This window comes from Pollachius pollachius (genome assembly GCF_949987615.1).
Source record: "Pollachius pollachius genome assembly, chromosome: 1".
Lineage (NCBI taxonomy): Eukaryota > Metazoa > Chordata > Actinopteri > Gadiformes > Gadidae > Pollachius > Pollachius pollachius.
In genome coordinates this window covers 1,251,468-1,272,917 of record NC_136934.1, presented here as the reverse complement: position 1 = coordinate 1,272,917, position 21,450 = coordinate 1,251,468, and the positions used below count along the sequence as shown (strand labels likewise).

Genomic DNA, 21,450 nt, shown 5'->3' with positions numbered 1-21,450 from the left:
GGACCAGAGGAGTAGGGGTGGTGGATTCCGGGGCTCCTCCCATAAACCCTTTAGTGTTGAATAAGGATGTCTAACTAAAAATAATGATATAATAATAATAATCACATTTGGGATACAACTTTTATAAAGAACCATTTACATGTTTACAAAGGACAGGCACGCTATGTGGGTGATGAACCAGGTTTATTATTTAATGCAAAGAGTTTTCAAAAAGACTGAAAACACATGCAGCGCTTAATAAAACATTTTTCATGACTTTAAAAATCGGACTGCGAGAAGAACTTGGGAACTGAAAGGATGAGCAAACAGAAGAGTTCCCCCAGAGAGGAACCTGGAGACAGAGACACACTGATAAAACCCAGCACAGGTCTGGTGCTCCAGGAGGCCACAGGAGGAGGAGGACTTTAAAGGAGAGAAACTTAGTGTTTCATTACAGACTGGATCCTCTTTATATATTTATATATATATTGGCAAGTCAGATGATCCTTAATTGGTTGAAGATCAAACAGATATTGTGATTAATGTTGAAACCCAAGCCTCTGGACACAAGGAAACTCTCAGAACCAACGAGCAGGAGCGATTCAAACGTTAACAAACATATGTGGATATAAAAGTAGGAGAACACAAACCCCTGTTACCGTGGAGACGTCCCCATAGGACCGCACAGACCCCGCCCGCAACGTAAAGTCAAATAAAAAGAACCATGGAGGCTGAAACCATCAAGAACCGGCGGAGAATGAAATAGAGCGCCGATGCAGACGTTTGTACGGCCGGTCCCGAGGGCCCCAGGCCCCTCTCTGATGAGGGCCCCGGGGCCCCTCTCTGGTGAGGGCCCCGGGGCCCCTCTCTGGTGAGGACCCCGGGGCCCCTCTCTGGTGGGCTGAGGGCCCGCAGGAGAACCAAAGCTAGAGTCTTTAGGGGGCGGCCTCAGTCCCCCTTGGTGAGCAGGTCCTCTATGTAGGCGTCCAGCTCGTCGTCTGTGTTGATGTCGATGTCCTGGAGGAGGTGGAGGAGCAGGTTAGAGAGCAGTTTACGTTTTAGTTCACGTTAAAGAATAAGTTAGAGAGCAGTTTACGTTTTAGTTCATGTTAAACAATAAGTTAGAGAGCAGTTTACGTTTTAGTTCACGTTAAAGAATAAGTTGGAGAGCAGTTTACGTTTTAGTTCACATTAAACAATAAGTTAGAGAGCAGTTTACGTTTCAGTCACATTAAACAATAAGTTAGAGAGCAGTTTGCGTTTTAGTTCACGTTAAAGAATAAGTTAGAGAGCAGTTTGCGTTTTAGTTTACGTTAAACAATAAGTTAGAGAGCAGTTTACGTTTCAGTTCAAGTTAAAGAATAAGTTAGAGAGCAGTTTACGTTTCAGTTCACTTTAAGAATAAGTTAGAGAGCAGTTTACCATTCAGTTCACGTTAAAGAATAAGTTAGAGAGCAGTTTACGTTTCAGTTCACTTTAAGAATAAGTTAGAGAGCAGTTTACCTTTCAGTTCACGTTAAAGAATAAGTTAGAGAGCAGTTTACGTTTTAGTTCACGTTAAACAATAAGTTAGAGAGCAGTTTACGTTTTAGTTCACGTTAAACAATAAGTTAGAGAGCAGTTTACATTTTAGTTCACGTTAAACAATAAGTTAGAGAGCAGTTTACGTTGTAGTTCACGTTAAAGAATAAGTTAGAGAGCAGTTTACGTTGTAGTTCACGTTAAAGAATAAGTTAGAGAGCAGTTTACGTTTTAGTTCACGTTAAACAATAAGTTAGAGAGCAGTTTACGTTTTAGTTTACGTTAAACAATAAGTTAGAGAGCAGCTTACGTTTTAGTTCACGTTAAAGAATAAGTTAGAAAGCAGTTTACGTTTTAGTTCACGTTAAAGAATAAGTTTGAGAGCAGTTTGCATTTCAGTTCCTGTTAAAGGTACTGCTACTACAAGGTTAAAGGTCAAACCTACTTTTTACGGGGAGAATGGTTCGGCTTTCAAAGAAGGGATTCTTGGTATTTTGCAGTACATCTATACTATTAATGTTCATGAGTTTTACTAAAACACAATTCATCCATCCATACAGATCATCATAAGGATGTAGAAATGGTTTTAAACTATTTTTGTTTATTTTGATTTCATCTACCAATAAACGGTTTTGCTTGTCATTCTTCCAGCAGCCCCCTCAGGCTCCTTCCCGCCCCTCCCCTCAGAGCCCAGACTTTACCTCTTGCACTTTCTGCAGCAGAGAGACGATGTTGGTCCTCAGCTTCTGCAGCTTCTCGTCCGCCTCCTTGAGTTTGATCTCGGCGTTGCTGCTCTTCTCCTCCACCGCCTTGGCTTTGGCGTCCGCCCGGCTCTGGTACGAGTTACACAGCGACTGCAGGCCCAGCTCGTACTGCTGGAAATACTCCTTCTGCAACCAGAGGAGAGGGTTAGGGGGCCGGGACAGCAGGGTACGGAGAGTAGTAACAGTGGTAGTAACAGTAGTATTAACAGTAGTAGTAGTATTAACAGTAGTAGTAGTAGCAGTAGTAACAGTGGTAGTAACAGTAGTATTAACAGTGGTTGTAACAGTAGTAGTAGTAGCAGTAGTAACAGTGGTTCTAACAGTAGTATTAACAGTAGTAGTAGTAGCAGTATTAACAGTAGTAGTATTAGCAGTAGTAATACTCCTTCTGCAACCAGAGGAGAGGGTTAGGGGGCCGGGACAGCAGGGTACGGAGAATAGTAACAGTGGTAGTAACAGTAGTATTAACAGTAGTAGTAGCAGTAGTAACAGTGGTTGTAACAGTAGTATTAACAGTAGTAGTAACAGTGGTTCTAACAGTAGTAGTAGTAGCAGTAGTATTAACAGTAGTAGTAACAGTGGTTCTAACAGTAGTATTAACAGTAGTAGTAGTAGCAGTAGTAATACTCCTTCTGTAACCAGAGGAGAAGTTAGGGGGCCGGGACAGCAGAGTACGGACAGAGAGGAGAACACGGCTGTGTTCATCACAGGGCCACATGCTAGAAGTAGTGGTAGTATAGTACTAGTAGTAGAAGTAACAGGAGTAGTAGTAGTAACAGTAGTAGTATAGTAGCAGTAGAAGTATGGTAGTGGTAGTAGTGATAACAGTAGTAGTGGTAGTAACAGTAGGAACAGTAGTAGTAACAATAGTATAGTAGCCATCATGGTAGTAGTAGTAGTACATAAATGGATACAACATTTAAATAAGAGTAAATAATACAAAAAAAGAAGTAACTATCCCAATACTAATTCACAATCTGACTATCAGTCTTAGTAAATATACTAGTTCTACTGCGGGACTACAGTCAGGTTGTTCGGGGTACGTCCTGAGATCAGAGCCTAGCCTGAGAACCAAGATGGCGGCCGGGGGCGGAGCTCACCAGAGGGAACGCCACCAGCTCCTCCGCCGTCATACCGTTCACATCGTCCTTAGGGATCCGGAAATCAGGAGGAAAGAAGTAACGCAACATCGTCCTGCAGAGAGGGAGAGAGAGACAGAGACAGAGACAGAGACAAAGAGACACACAGAGACAGAGCAAGAGAGAGAGACAGAGAGAGACAGAGAGGAGACAGAGCGAGAGAGAGAGACAGAGAGACAAGAGAGAGAGTGAACACACAGAGACAGAGAGAGACAGAAAGACACAGAGAGAGGAGACAGAGAGACAGTGTGAGTGAGAGAGAGAGTGACAGAGACAGAGGGAGAGACAGATACAGACAGAGAGAGTGAACACACAGAGACAGAGAGAGACAGAAAGACACAGAGAGAGGAGACAGAGAGACAGTGTGAGTGAGAGAGAGAGTGACAGAGACAGAGGGAGAGACAGATACAGACAGAGAGAGTGAACACACAGAGACAGAGACAGACAGAGACAGAGACAGAGAGACAGAGGAGACAGAAAGAGCGAGAGAGAGAGAGAGTGAGCCCAAGGATACCAAAACAGCCCTCATCACTTGGACCGTCCCTCCACTCCCTCTCTGAACCCCAGCCAAGCGTTGCCATGACGCCCTGGATGCTGACCTCATCATGGAGACCATGCTGCCGGTGACCTCGCGGCTGGTCCCCGGCTGGGTGGTGTCGGGCTCCATGCGGGCGGGGCCCTTCTCCGCCTCCTGCTGAGTGTCGGGCGTCTGGGAGACGGGCGACGCCGGCCGCATCAACCGCACGTCCTCCCCCCCCTTAAACACCCTGCACACACACACACACACACACACACACACACACACAAGGTATGATCATAACAGGTACAACATGTAATCATTCATCCACAGGTTATGTTGATGAACGATGATTTCCGTAGTGTTTGACTTATTTATGGGTCCCATCATGACCTCTAGTGGCCAGGACGCCTATTGAAGCGTATTTAATCGTCTTCGTGTTCTTCTGTAGTTCTCTAAAACTCTGTGGTGTGTCTCTGAAGGCCAGACCAACCACAGGAGCAGGAACCAGGAGCAGGGTTGAGCTCACCAGCGGTCTTTGGGCGTGGACCTCGGGACGTAGTCGAACTTGACCTTCCAGCGGACGCTCTTCTTGTTCACCTCCACGGCCACCACCTTCCCCGTGAACCACTCCATGTTCACCCGCACCTCCACCTGCATGCCCTTGTCTGCAGGGACACAGAGAATCAGTCTCTGCTCTCCAGAACCTGATCTGCTCTTCAATGTGTTCTTATGAACCTGAACCGTTCATCAGTCTCTGCTCTTAAGAACCTGATCCGCTCTTCAGTGTGTTCTTAAGAACCTGAACCGTTCATCAGTCTCTGCTCTAAAGAACCTTAACTGTTCATCGGTCTCTGCTCTAAAGAACCTGATCCGCTCTTCAGTGTGTTCTAATGAACCTGAACCATTCAGCAGTCTCTGCTCTGAAGAACCTGAAACGTTCATCAGTTTCTGCTCTAAAGAACCTGAACCGTTCATTAGTCTGTTATTGAGAACCTGAAGGTCCTCTTTTAAGAACCGTTCAGCATATTCGTAAGAACTTGGTCTCCTTAGTAAGAACCGTTCATGAGTCAGTTTTTATGAACCTGAACTGTTCATCAGTCTCTGCTATTATTAACTCTATGCTGTTTTCTAATATAAAAGAGCTTGTTTTTAATCTCTCCTTCCACAGACAATGTGGTTGAAGACGGACAAGTTCCGTATTTTCTACCAAATTAGGAAAATCCCGTTTCTCCTCATGTTTTGATGACACTTGAGTTTGTGTATGTGTGAGTCTGCGCTCTGATATCAGAAACACCCGGGGGCCGGTTCCCCTTCAACAGTTCAGCCATCTTCCTGCCGCTCACCTTTCAGAGGGTTTTTACTCTCCCCGTCAGAGTCCCGCTCCACTGCCTTCTCCGCTACCTGCAGGAACACAGGAACGCTTCAGAAACCACCAGAAGAACAGAGTCTTCTTCACCAGCAGACACGGAGGGGGAGGAAGACTAGCGGGTCAATGAGGAAGGGGAGGTGCTAACTGAGCTCATGACAAGGGGAGGAAAGAGGGCGCCATGACGACATGCAGGAGAGGAGAGGCGGTGAAGGGGAGCAGTGAGGGTCAGCCACCGAGGGAGAACCAGAGGAACGGTGCAGCGGGGGGGGGGGTTCTACCTTTGCCGGCTCGGTTTTGGGGGCGGGAGGGTCGGAGGGGGCCTGGCGGCCAATGGGGGTGGTCGCTCCCTTCTTCTCAGGCGGGGCGGTGCTGGGGACCTGCAACGTCAACAGAGAGGCTTCTGAATCCGCCGCTCAGTCAGGGGACAGAGCGCCGGAACTCAGAAGGATATGAGCTACAACTAGAGGTACAACTAGAACCACAACCTGAACCACAACTAGGACCACGACTACACCGAGAACTACAACAGACACACGGATTGGTTCTCTGATTTCAATATGTTGAAGGATGCCTCACTGCTAGATATGGTCCTGAACCAAAATGAGGCATTGTGGGTAACAGGTCAGGTATTGGAACATGGGCAGAAGGTTCAGAGGAAACACCTCTCAGTGTCTCCGAGACCTTCCGGTCTAGATATGAGGAGGAATCCTACCTCGGCCGCTTTGCTGCGTTTGGGAGGCAGGAGCTTCGCCACCGCCTTCCCTCTCTGGACCAGCACCGCGGCCATCTTGGACTTCTTGGTCTGAGGTTTTTCCTCTTCGCTCTCCTCATCGCTTTCTGCCTCCTCTTCCTCCTCCTCCTCCTCACTGTCCTCCTGCACGATGATTCTCTTACGTTGTTTGGCTGCTAGTTTGGTGGGTGTGGCTTTGGCTGGCGTCTGGGGAGGGAGTGACACGCGTAGATTTACATCATCCTGAGGAAGCGCAAACTGGAGGAGAAACCATGGAGACGGTGTCAACACTAACAGCACCTGGACTAACAGCACCTGTGAGGTCTTACTGGTGGGTCTTACTGGTAGAACAGGACCTACTGGTGGGGTCTTACTGGTAGGTCTTACTGGTAGAACAGGACCTACTGGTGGGTCTAACTGGTAGAACAGGACCTACTGCTGGGTCTTACTGGTAGAACAGGACCTACTGGTGGGTCTTCCTGGTGGGTCTTCCTGGTAGAACAGGACCTACTGGTGGGTCTTACTGGTAGAACAGGACCTACTGGTGGGGTCTTACTGGTAGAACAGGACCTACTGGTGGGGTCTTACTGGTAGAACAGGAACTACTGGTGGGGTCTTACTGGTAGAACAGGACCTACTGGTGGGTCTTACTGGTAGAACAGGACCTACTGGTGGGGTCTTACTGGTAGAACAGGACCTACTGGTGGGTCTTACTGGTAGAACAGGACCTACTGGTGGGGTCTTACTGGTAGAACAGGACCTACTGGTGGGTCTTACTGGTAGAACAGGACCTACTGGTGGGTCTTACTGGTAGAACAGGACCTACTGGTGGGGTCTTACTGGTAGAACAGGACCTACTGGTGGGGTCTAACTGGTAGAACAGGACCTACTGGTGGGTCTTACTGGTAGAACAGGACCTACTGGTGGGGTCTTACTGGTAGAACAGGACCTACTGGTGGGGTCTTACTGGTAGAACAGGACCTACTGGTGGGGTCTTACTGGTAGAACAGGACCTACTGGTGGGGTCTTACTGGTAGAACAGGACCTACTGGTGGGGTCTTACTGGTAGAACAGGTCTTACTGGTGGGGTCTTACTGGTAGAACAGGACCTACTGGTGGGGTCTTACTGGTAGAACAGGACCTACTGGTGGGGTCTTACTGGTAGAACAGGTGTTACTGGTGGGGTCACCTGGTCAGACTTACCCGTGTGCTGCGTGTGGGCGGGGCTGCTTTGGCGGGGGCTTTGGCGGTGGGCGTGGCCGGCCGGCCAGCGGCCCGGCCCCTGGGCGGGTCGGCCGTGGGGGCCGGTGGCGGAGCGGGGGCGGAGCTCCGGGCGGCGCGGGGCGGGGGCACGCTGGGGGCGTTCTTGAGGTGGGACGGGAGGGGCGGCGAGCGCGGCCGCGTGGTGGACCTCTCCGAGGACCGGGTGGCCTGGAGGGGGGGGGGGGGGGGAGAGCCTCAGTACAGAACGCCAGAGAGCCCCCCCACACATGAGCTCAACGATGATATGATAGGAACACTTGATTTCAGACTCAGGTCCATAAACAGCACAAGACAAATACAATACAAACATGTATAAAGTCAGCTTATCTACAAACCTTTCAGCCAGTGCAGCCTCAGGCTGGAGGGGCAGCGGTCACAGCTCAGACTGGGATGTACAAGCACCACAATGGTACTATTCCCAGAATCCTCCAATCGTTTCATACATTTAAATATACGATTTCTTAAAAGTGCATGGAATTCAAAGCCAAATAATGAATTTGATCCCCTTAGCTCTAGCATGTAGTGGTCTTTACTGTTGTTCTCTAGGGTCGGCTTAGCTCAGGAGGTAGAGCGGGTTGACTGGTAACCTGAAGGTTGCTACTTTGATCCCTGGCTCCTCCTAGCTGAGTGTCGAGGTGTCCCTGAGCGAGGCACCTCACCCTGACCGCTCCTGACGAGCTGGCTGTCGCCCTGCGTGGTCGACGCCGCCGTCGGTGTGTGAATGCGCGGGTGAACCGTTGTAAGTCACTTTGGATAAAAGCCACGGCTCAATGCCCTCAATGTAAAGTATTCTGTGGTCACACGGCGACGGAGCCCAGAGAGGAGGCGTACCTGAGGGGAGCCCTGCGCACTGGGCCTCATGCTGACCTCCAGGGGCAGCCTCTTCACGTCCGCCGACGATTTGATGGTGCCGGTTTTCTGGGGGGCGAAAGACGACTCATTAACCGGTTGCTAACTTACTTTATTCATTTGTTCTGGTTGAGTTTATTACAACATGACCAGAACAAAACATGAGCTTAAAGATAAACTGAACTGAAATTTTAAGTTTAGTTGATATAACTTTGGGTTACTTAACGTAATCCCTGGTTCTTTGATAACAGAGTGAGGTGTTTCACTATGGGAATCGCCTCGGCGTGACCTCTATGGAAGCTCCAATTACACCACGTCTGTCCTTGACAGACAGGTCGGACTGTGCCAAGGGGCCCCGCCACCTGCACTTATACAGTCGACAAGTAAACCTCCAACATCCACCTAAAGTAAACGTGACACTCGTGAATCCGCCTCGCATCTATGCTCATCCGCGGATGTAGTCTTTCAGGCCCCGTCCACACGGAGACGATTTTTGGGTGAAACCATGTCTTTAATAACCATGTTATTAGGCAGATAATAAACCATGTTCTTTAATAGGTCCATGGTCCCAGGGTGGTTTCAAATAAAACCGGACTGATGCGGTTTCGTGTTAGGATTCGTGTGGACGCTTGAAGCGACGTTAGAGTCGCGTTGAAAGTTAGTTATTTTTGTAGCTTTAAATACAGCCCCTTGGTCAATTGAATTACTAACCGTACATTAAAAAATATTTCTACTCAAAAAAGGTTTAACAACTACTATCTCCTCCTCGACTTGAATGTTTGTATACAGTGTGCAGGCTGGATGCGCGCCACTTTTTTTTGTGGAGAACCAGCGCCTTGAATATGTAGGTAGTACAGCGTTTGTACAGCTCGATGCGTTTTCGCAATGAGTCCGTCTTTACAGAGATATTCCTGAAACGCATCAAAGGAAAACGGAGGGGGAAGGATCGTTTTCGCCTTGTTACTTGGTTGCTATTTATGGGGCGCTCCAGTGTCTCCGCCCAGAAGTCCCTTAGAGAGAGCATGGCCACTTCCAAAACCTCTCTCTCGCCGCACAGCATCCGGATGCCCCATGCATGGTTATGCAACCTAATCCCACCATTAAATGGTCAAGGTTGACCGGGACCTCTCGGCAGCAGACCGATTCAATGGCAGTGTCCGCGCTCCGGCAGCACCACACGCACACTGATTATTTCAGTTCAGTTCATCTTTTAAATAAAGAATAACCATCTGAATAACACACACACACACACACACACACACACACACACACACACACACACACACACACACACGGGGGGGGGGGTTCCAAACCTGCAGTGCATCCAGTTTGTCCTGCTGTGCTCGGATCTTCTCTGTGATTTCTTTCTTCTTGTCTTCTGCGCTCTGCTTGTCCTTCTTCAGAACCCCACAGGGCAGGTTCTGTTTCTGCTCTTGAGCGTCGCACCTGCGACCGGAGGAAGAACACGAGAAGAGATTATTACCAGGAATATAAAGGTGAGTCCAGGCTTATGATCCAGTGCCCGGGTCTAGGGTTCTCTAGTCCACTGATGATCCTGCACCAGAGGTCTGGAACCGTGGTTCTCCAGGGGTCCAGCCTCTGGCCGTCTCCTGTAACTGTCAGCACCGCCCCTGAACACCCTACAAACACTAGGCTGGAAGGGTTCCTACGGCTCTTCACTGGGGTCTAGCTAGCTTGGGGTGAGCTGTATAGAATGCTCGTCTCGTTTTGATTGGATGCTGTGGCTGTCGTCCACTGCTTGGTGGCTGTGGATCGAAACGTCTGCTGAGTGGCTCTGTGTTAATAGGGAACAGACTGAAGAACGGTTCTCACTAAGGGGGCCTTCAGGTTCTTAAGAACAGAGACTGATGAACGGTTCTAACTAAGGGGACCTTCAGGTTCTTAAGAACAGAAGACTCCATGAGAATGTAAATGGTATCACATGCTGAGCACCATGTGTAGTTCAGGTGTGTGGTGGTTGATGGTGACTGTTAGTGTGTGTGATGGTTGGTGTGACTGGTGGTGTGTGTGGTGGTTGGTGTGACTGGGAGTGTGTGTGACTGGTAGTGTGTGTGATGGTTGATGTGACTGGTGGTGTGTGTGATGGTTGGTGTGACTGGTAGTGTGTGTGACTGGTGGTGTGTGTGATGGTTGGTGTGACTGGTGGTGTGTGTGATGGTTGGTGTGACTGGTAGTGTGTGTGATGGTTGGTGTGACTGGTGGTGTGTGTGATGGTTGGTGTGACTGGTGGTGTGTGTGGTGGTTGGTGTGACTGGTGGTGTGTGTGTGGTGGTTGGTGTGACTGGTGGTGTGTGTGGTGGTTGGTGTGACTGGCGGTGTGTGTGACTGGTGGTGTTTGTGGTGGTTGGTGTGACTGGCGGTGTGTGTGACTGGTGGTGTGTGTGGTGGTTGGTGTGACTGGTGGTGTGTGTGATGGTTGGTGTGACTGGCGGTGTGTGTGACTGGTAGTGTGTGTGACTGGTGGTGAGTGTGACTGGTGGTGTGTGTGGTGGTTGGTGTGACTGGCGGTGTGTGTGGTGGTTGATGTGACTGGTGGTGTGTGTGACTGGTGGTGTGTGTGGTGGTTGATGTGACTGGTGGTGTGTGTGACTGGTGGTGTGTGTGGTGGTTGATGTGACTGGTGGTGTGTGTGACTGGTGGTGTGTGTGGTGGTTGGTGTGACTGGCGGTGTGTGTGGTGGTTGATGTGACTGGTGGTGTGTGTGACTGGTGGTGTGTGTGGTGGTTACCTGTCCTGGCTGCTGTCGGGGTTCATCAGACACATCCAGCTGTCAGGGTAACGTTTGTCCACGGCGTCCATCTGGAAGGGCAGCGTCCTCCACTTCAAGCACTTATCTGGAGGACACAAGAGGAGACAACCCTCAGCACGGATCCATTCATTCATCGCCTCATCTTAAGACCCCAGAGCCGTAAAGAGAGAGCAGAACATTTCTACCTAAAAAAACGTTCCCCACTATTAAGGCCCCGTCCACACGGAGCCGAAACGGGCGAAAACGATCCGGTTTCGTTTTATGTGGTTCAGGAATATCTCCGTTAAGACGGAGTCGTTGCGAAACCGCATCGAGCTGTAGAAACGCTGTAGTAAATATTCGAGGCGCTGGTTCTCAACAGAAAAAAGTGGGGCGCATCAAGCCTGCGCCCATACAGCCTGCGCGATGTATACAAACATTCAGTCACGAGGAGATTCAACCATTTAAATTGAGCAGAAATACTTTTTAATGTACAGTTAGTTATTACATTCATCAAGGGGCTTTATTTAAAGCTACAAAAATAATACAAATAAAATAATAAATAAAAAATTCAACACAACGCTGACGTCCCCCAGCTGGTGTGGGGGCTAATGATGATGCTAATGACGTCATCGTTTGCGTTTCAGGCGTCCACACGGATCCTAACACGAAACCGCATAGGTCTGGATAGATTTGAAACCACCTCCGAGGGTGGTTTCAGAAATGTGCGGCTTCAGGCACCGGATCCGCCGGCTCCGTCTGGACGGCCGTCCGAAACACACAAGACATATGCCGTTTCACCAAAATATGGGCTCCTTGTGGACGGGGCCTGAGACAAGTCTCATTTCACACCCCAGTGATTGACAGGAAAACAAATTCCTCAGACTTATCAGGGAAGAGATGCTCCGATTGGTCAGAAATCAATAAATAATCTCAACCTTGTGTGGTACAATGTGTGCGGCGGAGGGGTCATACAGTTGGTGCACAGTGTAGAGGCGGTCTTCTACCACACTGGTGTGTGTGTGTGTGTGTGTGTGTGTGTGTGTGTGTGTGTGTGTGTGTGTGTGTGTGTGTGTGTGTGTGTGTGTGTGTGTGTGTCCTACCACACTGGATGGTGAGCGGTATCTCCATGGCCCGGCGTCTCTTGTATCTCTGCTCCGGGGAGGGCGGTGAAGACCAGTTGGCCGACAGGTAACCAAACTCATCCCAGAACTTCACGATGCCCTTCTGAGCTGTAAGGATACAACCACACTGGTTAAATCTTTGTCAACAATGGGGATTAGCTCCAATGAATTTAAAACAGTGCCTGTGTGTGTGTGTGTGTGTGTGTGAGGACCATGACTGACCGATGTTGGTGTCCTTCCAGTACTGGGCGAGGTGCTCCCCCATGGACTTCAGCAGGTGGCGGTACTCCTTGGCGTCGGCGAAGTCCTGCTTGTTGTGCGTGGGCTCCAACACAAGGTAGGGAACATCTACCACTCCCACCACGCCTCCACAGGCCCTACACACACACACACACAAGGTACTGTACGTGTTGGGTTTGGTGAAGGAACAGAACGGGGCTGTCAGCCGTGTTCTGATACCAGAGAGTAGGGCTGGGCGATTAATCATATTTCGATTTCGATTTTAGCGTCGAAAATTCAAAGTTCTCAGTTACAAAGTGTTTTTTGGGAGAGACCAGCTGAATATATACATAATGTTTTCAAACTCAAAAATAATCGCTTGAATAATCGTGATTTCAATATTGACCAAAATAATCATGATTATGATTTATTCCATAATCGAGCAGCCCTACAAGAAAGGCCCGCTTCATATGCATGTTGGGAATAAAGGAGGTCTGCAAAATTAGGTTTCTACGAAATCAACGACATGTGTTGAGAATCCGGCCTCTCCATTGGTCAAATACGACAAAGTATCCGCAGCTGGTCCCACCCACTGGCCCTGCCCACTGGCCCCGCCCACAAGCCACGCCTACTGGCCCCGCCCGCTGGCCACGCCCACTGGCCCCAGCCACTGGCCCCACCCACTGGCCCTGCCCACTGGCATCACCCACTGGCCCCGCCCACTGGCATCACCCACTGGCCCCGCCCACTGGCACCACCCACATCTGAATAAGCGTCCCATCTTATATCCGAACCTGGCAGAACGCAGAGGTTCCCCTTTGGCCTGTCTGGGGGTGGGGGGTCAGAGGTCAGAGGTCGGGGTGGGGGGGTCACACCACTCACATGCCGCCCTCCAGCTGCGGGCCGGTCTTCTCGTACATCTTGATGAGCCGGGAGCAGTTGTAGACGAACATGCCGTCCAGGTCGCGGTGCTCGATGTTCACCCCGAAGATGAAGCTCAGTTCCTTGGGCTCCTTCAGTGCTCTGCGGGGGGGGGGGGGGGGGGGTTACACACAGGGTTCAGTCAGCTAAAGCTTTATTGTTCAGGAGCTGACTCACGCTCAGAGGAGCGTTGCTGTGCTTACTGCCTGCTAATCATCTCTCTCTGTGACAACAAAAGCCAACATTTAGCTATATATATATATATATATATATATATATATATATAAATGGTCAGCCTAATTTATAACAAAAAATATAATATATAATAAAATAATAGATTCTAATAAAAATTGTCAGCATCTTGTCATCATTTATTTATAATTATATAATTTATAAAATAAAAAATATATATAATAAAAATGGTCAGCAATATATATATATATATATATACAGTGTTGGGGTAGTTACTCAGAAAAAGTAATCAGTTACTTATTACTAGTTACTTCTGTAAATATTGTAATGAGATTACTTTACTAGTTACTGCATTTGCAAAGTAACTTCACTACTTATTACTTTACTTTCCCGTTTCTTAATTTACTGTAGATACATGGACAAACATCATAGCCCTATCATCACTTAGTGTTTATTGTATAAATCTATACAAAATAGCATATAAAACCATATGAAAGAACAATATCCCTGTCTCCACAAAGAAATGCCTCACTGTAAAATCTAAAAACAGGATGAAGTAGGCTATGGTAAGGTCAATCAGTAGCAACACACACGTTTCAAAACACAGGCTTTGGGAAACATGAGAACAAAAATTAAAAAATATAAAAAGGTCACTTTATCCCATATATTTAAAACAGAAATGCACTTAAGCGGCGGTGACACATGCTGTTACTTTTTGTGGTCCAAAGGCTGAATTAACCTGATCTATATCGCAAGCTATGACATCGTAAGTGTGTCTTCCTCTCACCCTCTTGCAGGCAAGAGCAGCCTTCTCAAGTTTTAAAGTAATGCTGTCTATCCAGTGCAGTCATTCATAAGTATCTTTTGTTGTTGGCGGACCAAATGTCCGCGGTGGTGGACACATGATCCAGGGAGGACTCTAAAATTATTTTGAGCTTCGATTCCATGTCGGTATAGCACTTGTTCAGGTAATGGGAAAATGTTTTCCTGTCGGATGTTGTCTTGCTAGTCGGGGGTACTTTATCTAGTATTTTTCTATATCTGGGCGATTCAATAGTCGACAGGGGAAGCATGTCTTCTACATGAACCCGACAACCAGCCTGTCTTTCTGTGTCACCTGCTTCTGCGCTCCAACACTTGAACACTCCTGCGCACAAGCAGCTACGTCACTCAAATCGATCGCTATGTCAACGTGCCGAGGCAAGCAGGCTCTGCAGACACATAGGCAGCAAGCATGCATGCACCACAACAGATCAGAACTTTACCCGCAGGAAAACACGGCTTGGGTAACGCAGGAAAGCGCGTTTCTATAGTCTAGTAAAGTAGTGTAGTTACCGATATTTTAAATGTAATGCGTTACTTTACTTTGTTACCCCAAAAAGTAATATTGTTAATGTAACGCGTTACCCCCAACACTGTATATGTATATATATATATATATATATAAAGCATTCATAAGGTCTGTTTTTGTATCATCCAGCTTTCATTCAATCCATACTGCAATACTCAAACTATTATTTTGAAAGCTTGATGATGAGGACTTCCTCCTTCTTAGATGAATAGGATTCATGAGCTCACTTCTGCTTGCTCTCCTGCATCTTCCTCTTCATGTCTGCGTCCCTCCTCATCATCATGGCCGCGTCCTGGGCTTTCCTCAGCACCGTCTGGGGAAGAGGAGGACATTCTTAAGGGCTGATTATGGTTCCACCTTCACGCAACGCAAGGCGGTTACGGACCCCTTACGTCCTTGCAGACCCTCCTTGCGTCCACTACAAGGGCCTGACGTGCGCCTCCCTAAATTTGTAACCTTCCGTTCGAGGCGGCGCAGCAGCAAGGGCTGTGATTGGTCCGCTCACTAAAACCTGAGGCAGAACCATAAAGGTTCACGGCTGCGTCGAAGCGTCTGCGTGGTCGTTGCGTTGCGGAAACGTGGGACCGTATCAGCCCTTTACTTCAGTGTCTGACCTGTACTTTCTACTGGGACATGCCAAGGTTCGAGCCTTGGGTAAATAAGGAACCATCTCATCTTGATAAATGACTAACTAAAAACGGATCTCTCTGGTAGTTCATTACCCGGGATTCTTTTGACAGGTCGTCTCCGGTCTTTGCCTCCAATGCCAAGCGCTTACTCTCTGCCTCGCGGGCCTTCTCCTCAGCTGGGAGAAAACACAAACAACCTCCTGTCAGACTAACGGGGGGGGGGGGGCAGAATAGGCGGAGAGAGGAGCCGGGGGTGGGCTCGCTCAAGGCCATGAAATGCTGGCGTTTGGTTGGTCAGAGTCTCGCCGGGACTTACCGATCTTTGCGAGATGCTCTGCCTTCTTTACTTCCTGCTCCGCCCGAGTCTTGAAGCGTGTCGACGAATACTTGTAGGACCTGTTAGTGGAACAGAGGCGGCCCGTCGTAGGCGAGACATTGACATGTTATTGAGAAGACGCTTCTCTCCAGAGAGACAAACAGGTGAGGGCTGAGACTCAAAGCCTTCAGTCAAGACAAGAGCAGCTTCAGGGATAGCGCTTTTATGGTTTTGATAGTCATAGTGGCAACATGAGATCAAATATCAGAAACGTTTCCTAGACCCAACAACTATTTCTTGATTTCAAACGGTTTAAATTGGGTTCAAGACTGCCGGTGACAAAAAGTAGTCAAATCGGTCTATTTCGCTGAGCGTACCGGGGTTTGTACAGGCAGCAGGAGAGCCTCTTGGTCCGGACCTTGTGTCCCTGGATGAAGATCCTCATGCGGGGGTCGATGTACAGGACCGCCGCATACGCTCGGAACGACCGCTTCTCCGGCTTCCTGTCGGGGGAGGAAGGAGCCGTTAGTTATGGTGTGGCGGGGCGGGAGAGAGGGGCGTGGTCAGCTGTGAGGGGGGAGACGGGCGGGGGGAGAGAGGGGGGCGGTCAGCTGTGAGGGGGGAGACGGCCGGGGGGAGAGAGGGGGGCGGTCAGCTGTGAGGGGGGAGACGGCCGGGGCAGGAGAGAGGGGCGCGGTCAGCTGTGATGGGGGAGACGGCCGGGGGGAGAGAGGGGGGCGGTCAGCTGTGATGGGGGAGACGGCCGGGGGGGAGAGAGGGGCGCGGTCAGCTGTGATGGGGGAGACGGCCAGGGCAGGAGAGAGGGGCGTGGTCAGCTGTGATGGGGGAGACGGCCGGGGGGGAGAGAGGGGGGCGGTCAGCTGTGATGGGGGAGACGGGCGGGGGGGAGAGAGGGGCGTGGTCAGCGCCCCCTGTTGCTCTTTAAGAGCAGGAGGAGGAGCGAGGGGAACACTTACACGCCTTCCACAGGCGTCGCGGCCATCAGGATGTCCTGGTGGTCCGCCTCCACGTCCAGCTCAGGCTCTCGGCTGTCCATCAGCTTCAGGTTGTAGATGATCACCAGAGTACCTGTTCACAGAGGGTCGCGTTAGGCCACCTTAACCCGCCACCCCCTGTAACCTTTGACCTCCAGAGGGCAAGCAGCGCCCCTAAAGCTAAAGGAACAAACCTTCCCAGGGATCATTAGGAGTTCAATCGGTGATTAATGGCCGACATATGGGTGAAGAATTAAATACATAAGGTGAGTAAGTGTAAGTTGTTAGAAAATAAGTGATGACCTTAAACTAATTGCCGAATAGATGGCAAAGGGTAAATGGACTGCATTTACTTTTCTAACCATTGGCCACTCAAAGCACTTTACAATACTGCCTAACAGTCAACCATTCATACACACATTCACAGTGGAGACAGCCATGTAAGGCGACAGCCAGCTCGCCAGGAACAGTCTGCCTTGCTTTGGGACACCTCGACACTCTAGGAGGAGCCGGGGATCAAACTAGCAACCTTCCAGTTACCAGCCAACCCGCCCTACCCTCTAAACCACCCGCCGCCCTGGAGCTTAGAGGTACTGGGTTCATCGGTGACTCAAGGAGGGCTCAGTGGTAAATATCAGCTAAACCCTCCCCACTAGAGAGGACCCCCTCCTCAGTAGAGAGGACCCCCTCCCCACCAGAGAGGACCCCCTCCCCACTAGAGAGGACCCCCTCCCCACTAGAGGACTCACCGCTGCTGCTGTCGATCTTGGCGAACTGCTCCATAAGCTGCAGCTGGTTCTTGAAGGGGGAGTACTTGTAGATGAGCTCCGTCTCGATGGCGTACTTCTCGGGGTCGGAGGTCAGGGGCTGCTTGGTGGTCAGGTCCCAGGTGGGCAGCGGGACGATGACCTGGGGACGGAGGGCTGGACGTCAGCGTGCTGGTAGCGTTGCCGCTGGCTCTAAATAATCCCATAGTGTCACTTGGTTTTAACCCTCCTCCAGAGCCCCCTGCCCGTTACATACTCCTTTAACCCATTTGTACCGGCTGCTGCGCGGAGCGCTGCACAGCAGCCGGTACAAATGGGTTAAGACGACTCAACTGGAGGAAGTTTAATGAAGAATGTGTGCTCATGGAATATGTGCCATTATTAAAACGTAATGCCAACCTATTTAGGTTTCCTTCATATTCATTTTCTCTACAGGATGTTATTTACTCAAGAAAAAAATAATTCCATAAAAAGCACAAACTTAAATGATTAGAAAAATAAAACACCCATTTCTCCAGCCAGGCCAAACCTTTGTCATGGGATACGGAGAGCAACAGAAAACAACATCCTAAGCCCTAAGTGCAGCAGGCCATTCAACCTTGACCCCTGACCCTGACCCTGACCTCGTCTAGCCCCTCCTCCTCGTGGAAGGTCCTGGACAGGAAGAGGCAGGTCAGTGTGTTCTCCTTCTTGGTGAACAAGATGAAGTCCTTCCCTATCCGCATGGAGCCGCTGAGCAGACAAACAGGGGAAGTTCAATGTCTCGGAATATATAAAATACATAAACAGGAAACAAATACACCATAAACAGGACACACGTACACCATAAACAGGTCACATATACACCATAAACATGTCACATATACACCATAAACAGGTCACATATACACCATAAACAGGACACATATACACCATAAACAGGACACATATACACCATAAACAGGTCACATATACACCATAAACAGGTCACATATACACCATAAACAGGACACACATACACCATAAACAGGTCACATATACACCGTAAACAGTTCACAACTCTTATTTGGAAAAAGGAAAATCAAACCTACAAGCTTATATAAAAGATACATGCACCTTAAACAGTGTATAAAGACACATATACATCTTAAACCTTGTATAAAGACGCAACCACATCATCAACAGAGTATAAAGACACATATACATCATGAACAGAGTATAAAGACACATATCATAAACAGTGTGTAAATCATTCAGTGTAAGTGTAAACATGAGCAGACTTACGATTTGAGTCCGTTTCCATACTGCCCGATCTGGCTGGACTCAGACGAGCGTTTACTGGACTTTCCAAACTGAATCACGTGGGTGGCCTCATCTGACAGGGAGAGTAGGGGAAGTTACGATACGCTTCACCACGGAACCGCTTTATAGAGATACAAACTCTACATCACAGAATAAATATAGAAACAATATGTAGGATAACGTACAGCCGACCGGTCGTTATTGAGACATAAAGCCAGGGTTTAGTACCTGATTACCCTGCTATTGAGTAAATCAGTCAATCATTAGACCAAAAATGTAATATATATATATACACAAACAACTTTTTTTTTTTATAAAAAAGCAAAAGCAGACTACACCAAGTCCAGTATGAGATGGGGGGGGTTTGACTCACTGGGGTCCATTCCGGTGCCATCGTCAAGAAAACACAGCATGTAGCCCCCCCGTAGCTCTGGTCTGTTTTCTGTTGGCCCAAAAGCAAGTTAGGCTTGGTCTTAAAGCCACACACACACACACACACACACACACACACACACACACAGTGTAGAAGTTTTTCCTGTGTGACATTTACAAAGCCCTTTGATATGTGATCTTCACTTTTCATACTACCACTTATTCAATTAAATGAATACACAAACCTGAATCCTCAGGATATTCCTCTTAAATGTAATGTTGCAGCATTTTACTTTTCTACCACACTTTTGGTTGAACACTGATTGATCTCAGTGTGGATAAAGTTGTCTGCTGAATACATCCTGTTGGAGTAACTCATGCATTCTGACGGGTACCTGTGTAGATGTCTATCCGGGTAGCGTTTGCATCCCTGTGAAAACAAAGACAATAAACGATGAGGGAGGGTCTTCATGTGGCATTAGAGCACGTGGCAGCATCACATGACCCCTGGTCCATACCTGGAGTTGTCGACGAGTTCGGCCAACGCGCCAAACAAGAACTCGTGGGTCGTCCTGGAACACAAGGAGACACGATTAGCCTGTCAAAGACCTCTCAGGAGCCAATCACAGCTCAGAGATACAACTCTAAATCAAGTGTGTGTGTCTGTCTGTCTGTGTGTGTGTGTTGACTGAAATGATTTTGTTTACTGAACACGAAGTTCAGATTAACAATCAACATGTCAACATGACATGTTCAGGTTTTACAAATTGCTACACAACTTTTACTTTGCACTCATTAGAGTTAGGTTCGACTGTGAAGTACAGTGAAAAATAATGTTATTTTAAACATGTATGCAAATGAGAAACTTTTTAAAGGGGACATATCATACCACCAGGTGTGAGTGTGATTAGCCATTACAAGCAGGTTTGAAAATGTGCAGCATTGTGACATCACAGGTTGCCGTGTCCATCTATCCGTCACACATCTAGATGGACACGCCCACCTGTGATGTCACAATGCTGCACATTTTGAAAACGGCTTGTAATGGCTAATCACACTCACACCTGGTGGTATGATATGTCCCCTTTAATGCTTTGGATCTAATATCATCAGTCGAGAATCTATAACACAATAACAGAGACATAAACAAACCCATACCCTGAGACACAGATTGTTTGCGGTTGAGTGACAACTTATTCCGTGTGTGGTTCAGTAGGATTACATGTAATTTATGTACAAAATATAAACACAACAATTAAAGTTGATGCAAGTTAAGTAGAATGTTAAGTTTTCGCTGCAACCTACAAGACAGACTTTGAAGAGATTGCATTGACATGTCATCACTCACTAGTGACCAGCCTGTGGTGCTTCTTCATTAAAATACTCACGAGTTTGTGTGCAGGTATTCAAAGGTGAGCTGAGCCCTGTTGAGGCTGCTGTAGCTGTGGTAGGCCATCGCCCCCGCAGCCTCCGGTCCTGGGCTCCAACGGGATGCGGTCCTCCGACAGGCTCCGGTCCGGGGCTCCCACAGGGGTCAGGGTCCTGGTCCTCAGCGGTCTACTGGTCACTTCCTACCCGCGAAGCCCTACTCGCCAGCCCTCATCCTTCAGATAAACAAGTTAGGTTCATCAGCACACTGTCATCCAATACAGTGTTGCATAATCTAGGTGTTGAATAAAATCCTAGACTACCACCAAGATAGATTTCCTTCACTTAAACACAACTTTAACTCAATCTTTCTAGCAATGTGTGAAGCTTTTAAAGTGTCACGTTGGACCCCAGTTTGGTGAACACCACCAGCAGCACCACCATGTTGTGGGGCTGCTGATGGGACACACTCTGCAGGGCTGGTGGGGGTCGGATGATGCAACAACACCAAAACATTGTTTATAGCATCAATGTTTATGCCCCTAAACTCTATGCCCCCCCCCCCCCCCCCCAGCCAGCAGCTCCACATAGGGCCAGTGCACCATTAGCTAGCTAGGAGGCTACCCACTGCTACATGCTACATGCTACCTGCGCCATTCCAGGGGCTACACTAACTTTGCAAATCGTGTGAAGGAGGCCGACTTGTATGCGAGTTTCTTCTCAGAGAAATTAAATCCCAGTAGCGTCCGTTTCGAATCCGAAAAACATGCGTCGTTGACGACAGGCCGTCGAAAATGAGCCGACGCTCGATACTTTCGTCCGCACTCCCAGCAGCAGCGACCTGGGCATGCGCAGAGCGGAGCTCCTCCGCAGGGTGATTTACCATCCGCCTCCTCTGGACCCACGTGGTTACTGGATACACCAACAGTAAAGTTGGTTCTTGTCGGTGGTTAAGCCCTCCAACCAACTAGAAGGGCCATTTGTGGGTCACTACAAAATAATGTGTGTAGCACTTAACATTCACCTGTAAAG

The 21,450-nt window shown here is 48.6% G+C and overlaps 1 protein-coding gene across 3 annotated transcripts; it reads right to left on the bottom strand.

The window, feature by feature from the left end:
- Positions 1-173: 173 nt before the first annotated feature.
- morc2 (MORC family CW-type zinc finger 2) lies at positions 174-21,249 on the bottom strand. Of its 3 annotated transcripts, XR_013812559.1 has the most exons (29): positions 21,094-21,249; positions 20,439-20,654; positions 19,569-19,622; positions 19,446-19,480; positions 19,052-19,120; positions 18,661-18,751; positions 18,021-18,129; positions 17,380-17,539; positions 16,613-16,724; positions 16,013-16,138; positions 15,636-15,715; positions 15,413-15,495; positions 14,918-15,003; positions 13,109-13,249; positions 12,230-12,384; positions 11,987-12,115; positions 10,884-10,989; positions 9,448-9,580; positions 8,117-8,203; positions 7,226-7,453; positions 6,005-6,280; positions 5,571-5,669; positions 5,267-5,324; positions 4,450-4,588; positions 4,003-4,170; positions 3,365-3,458; positions 2,202-2,390; positions 851-996; positions 174-800 (listed from the first exon to the last, which is right to left on the bottom strand). XR_013812559.1 is itself a non-coding variant. In XM_079754262.1 (28 exons), the coding sequence occupies exons 2-28, from the start codon at positions 20,504-20,506 to the stop codon at positions 928-930; spliced, it is 3,144 nt and encodes a 1,047-aa protein (XP_079610388.1). In that variant the 5' UTR covers positions 20,507-20,654; positions 21,094-21,249; the 3' UTR covers positions 174-927. The 3 variants fall into 3 exon arrangements, 2 of the variants coding, with proteins under 2 accessions (XP_079610388.1, XP_079610389.1); XM_079754262.1 differs by having other exon boundaries at positions 174-996; XM_079754263.1 differs by having other exon boundaries at positions 174-996; positions 6,005-6,229.
- Positions 21,250-21,450: the final 201 nt, after the last annotated feature.

Coding starts and splice junctions, on each gene's coding strand:
- morc2 (XM_079754262.1), bottom strand. CDS start 20,506: ATGGCCTACCACAGCTACAGCAGCCTCAACAGGGCTCAGCTCACCTTT. Junction 19,481..19,568: donor GAACTCGTCGACAACTCCAG/GTATGGACCAGG, acceptor TTGTTTTCACAG/GGATGCAAACGCTACCCGGA. Junction 15,716..16,012: donor TGCTGCCTGTACAAACCCCG/GTACGCTCAGCG, acceptor TTCCACTAACAG/GTCCTACAAGTATTCGTCGA.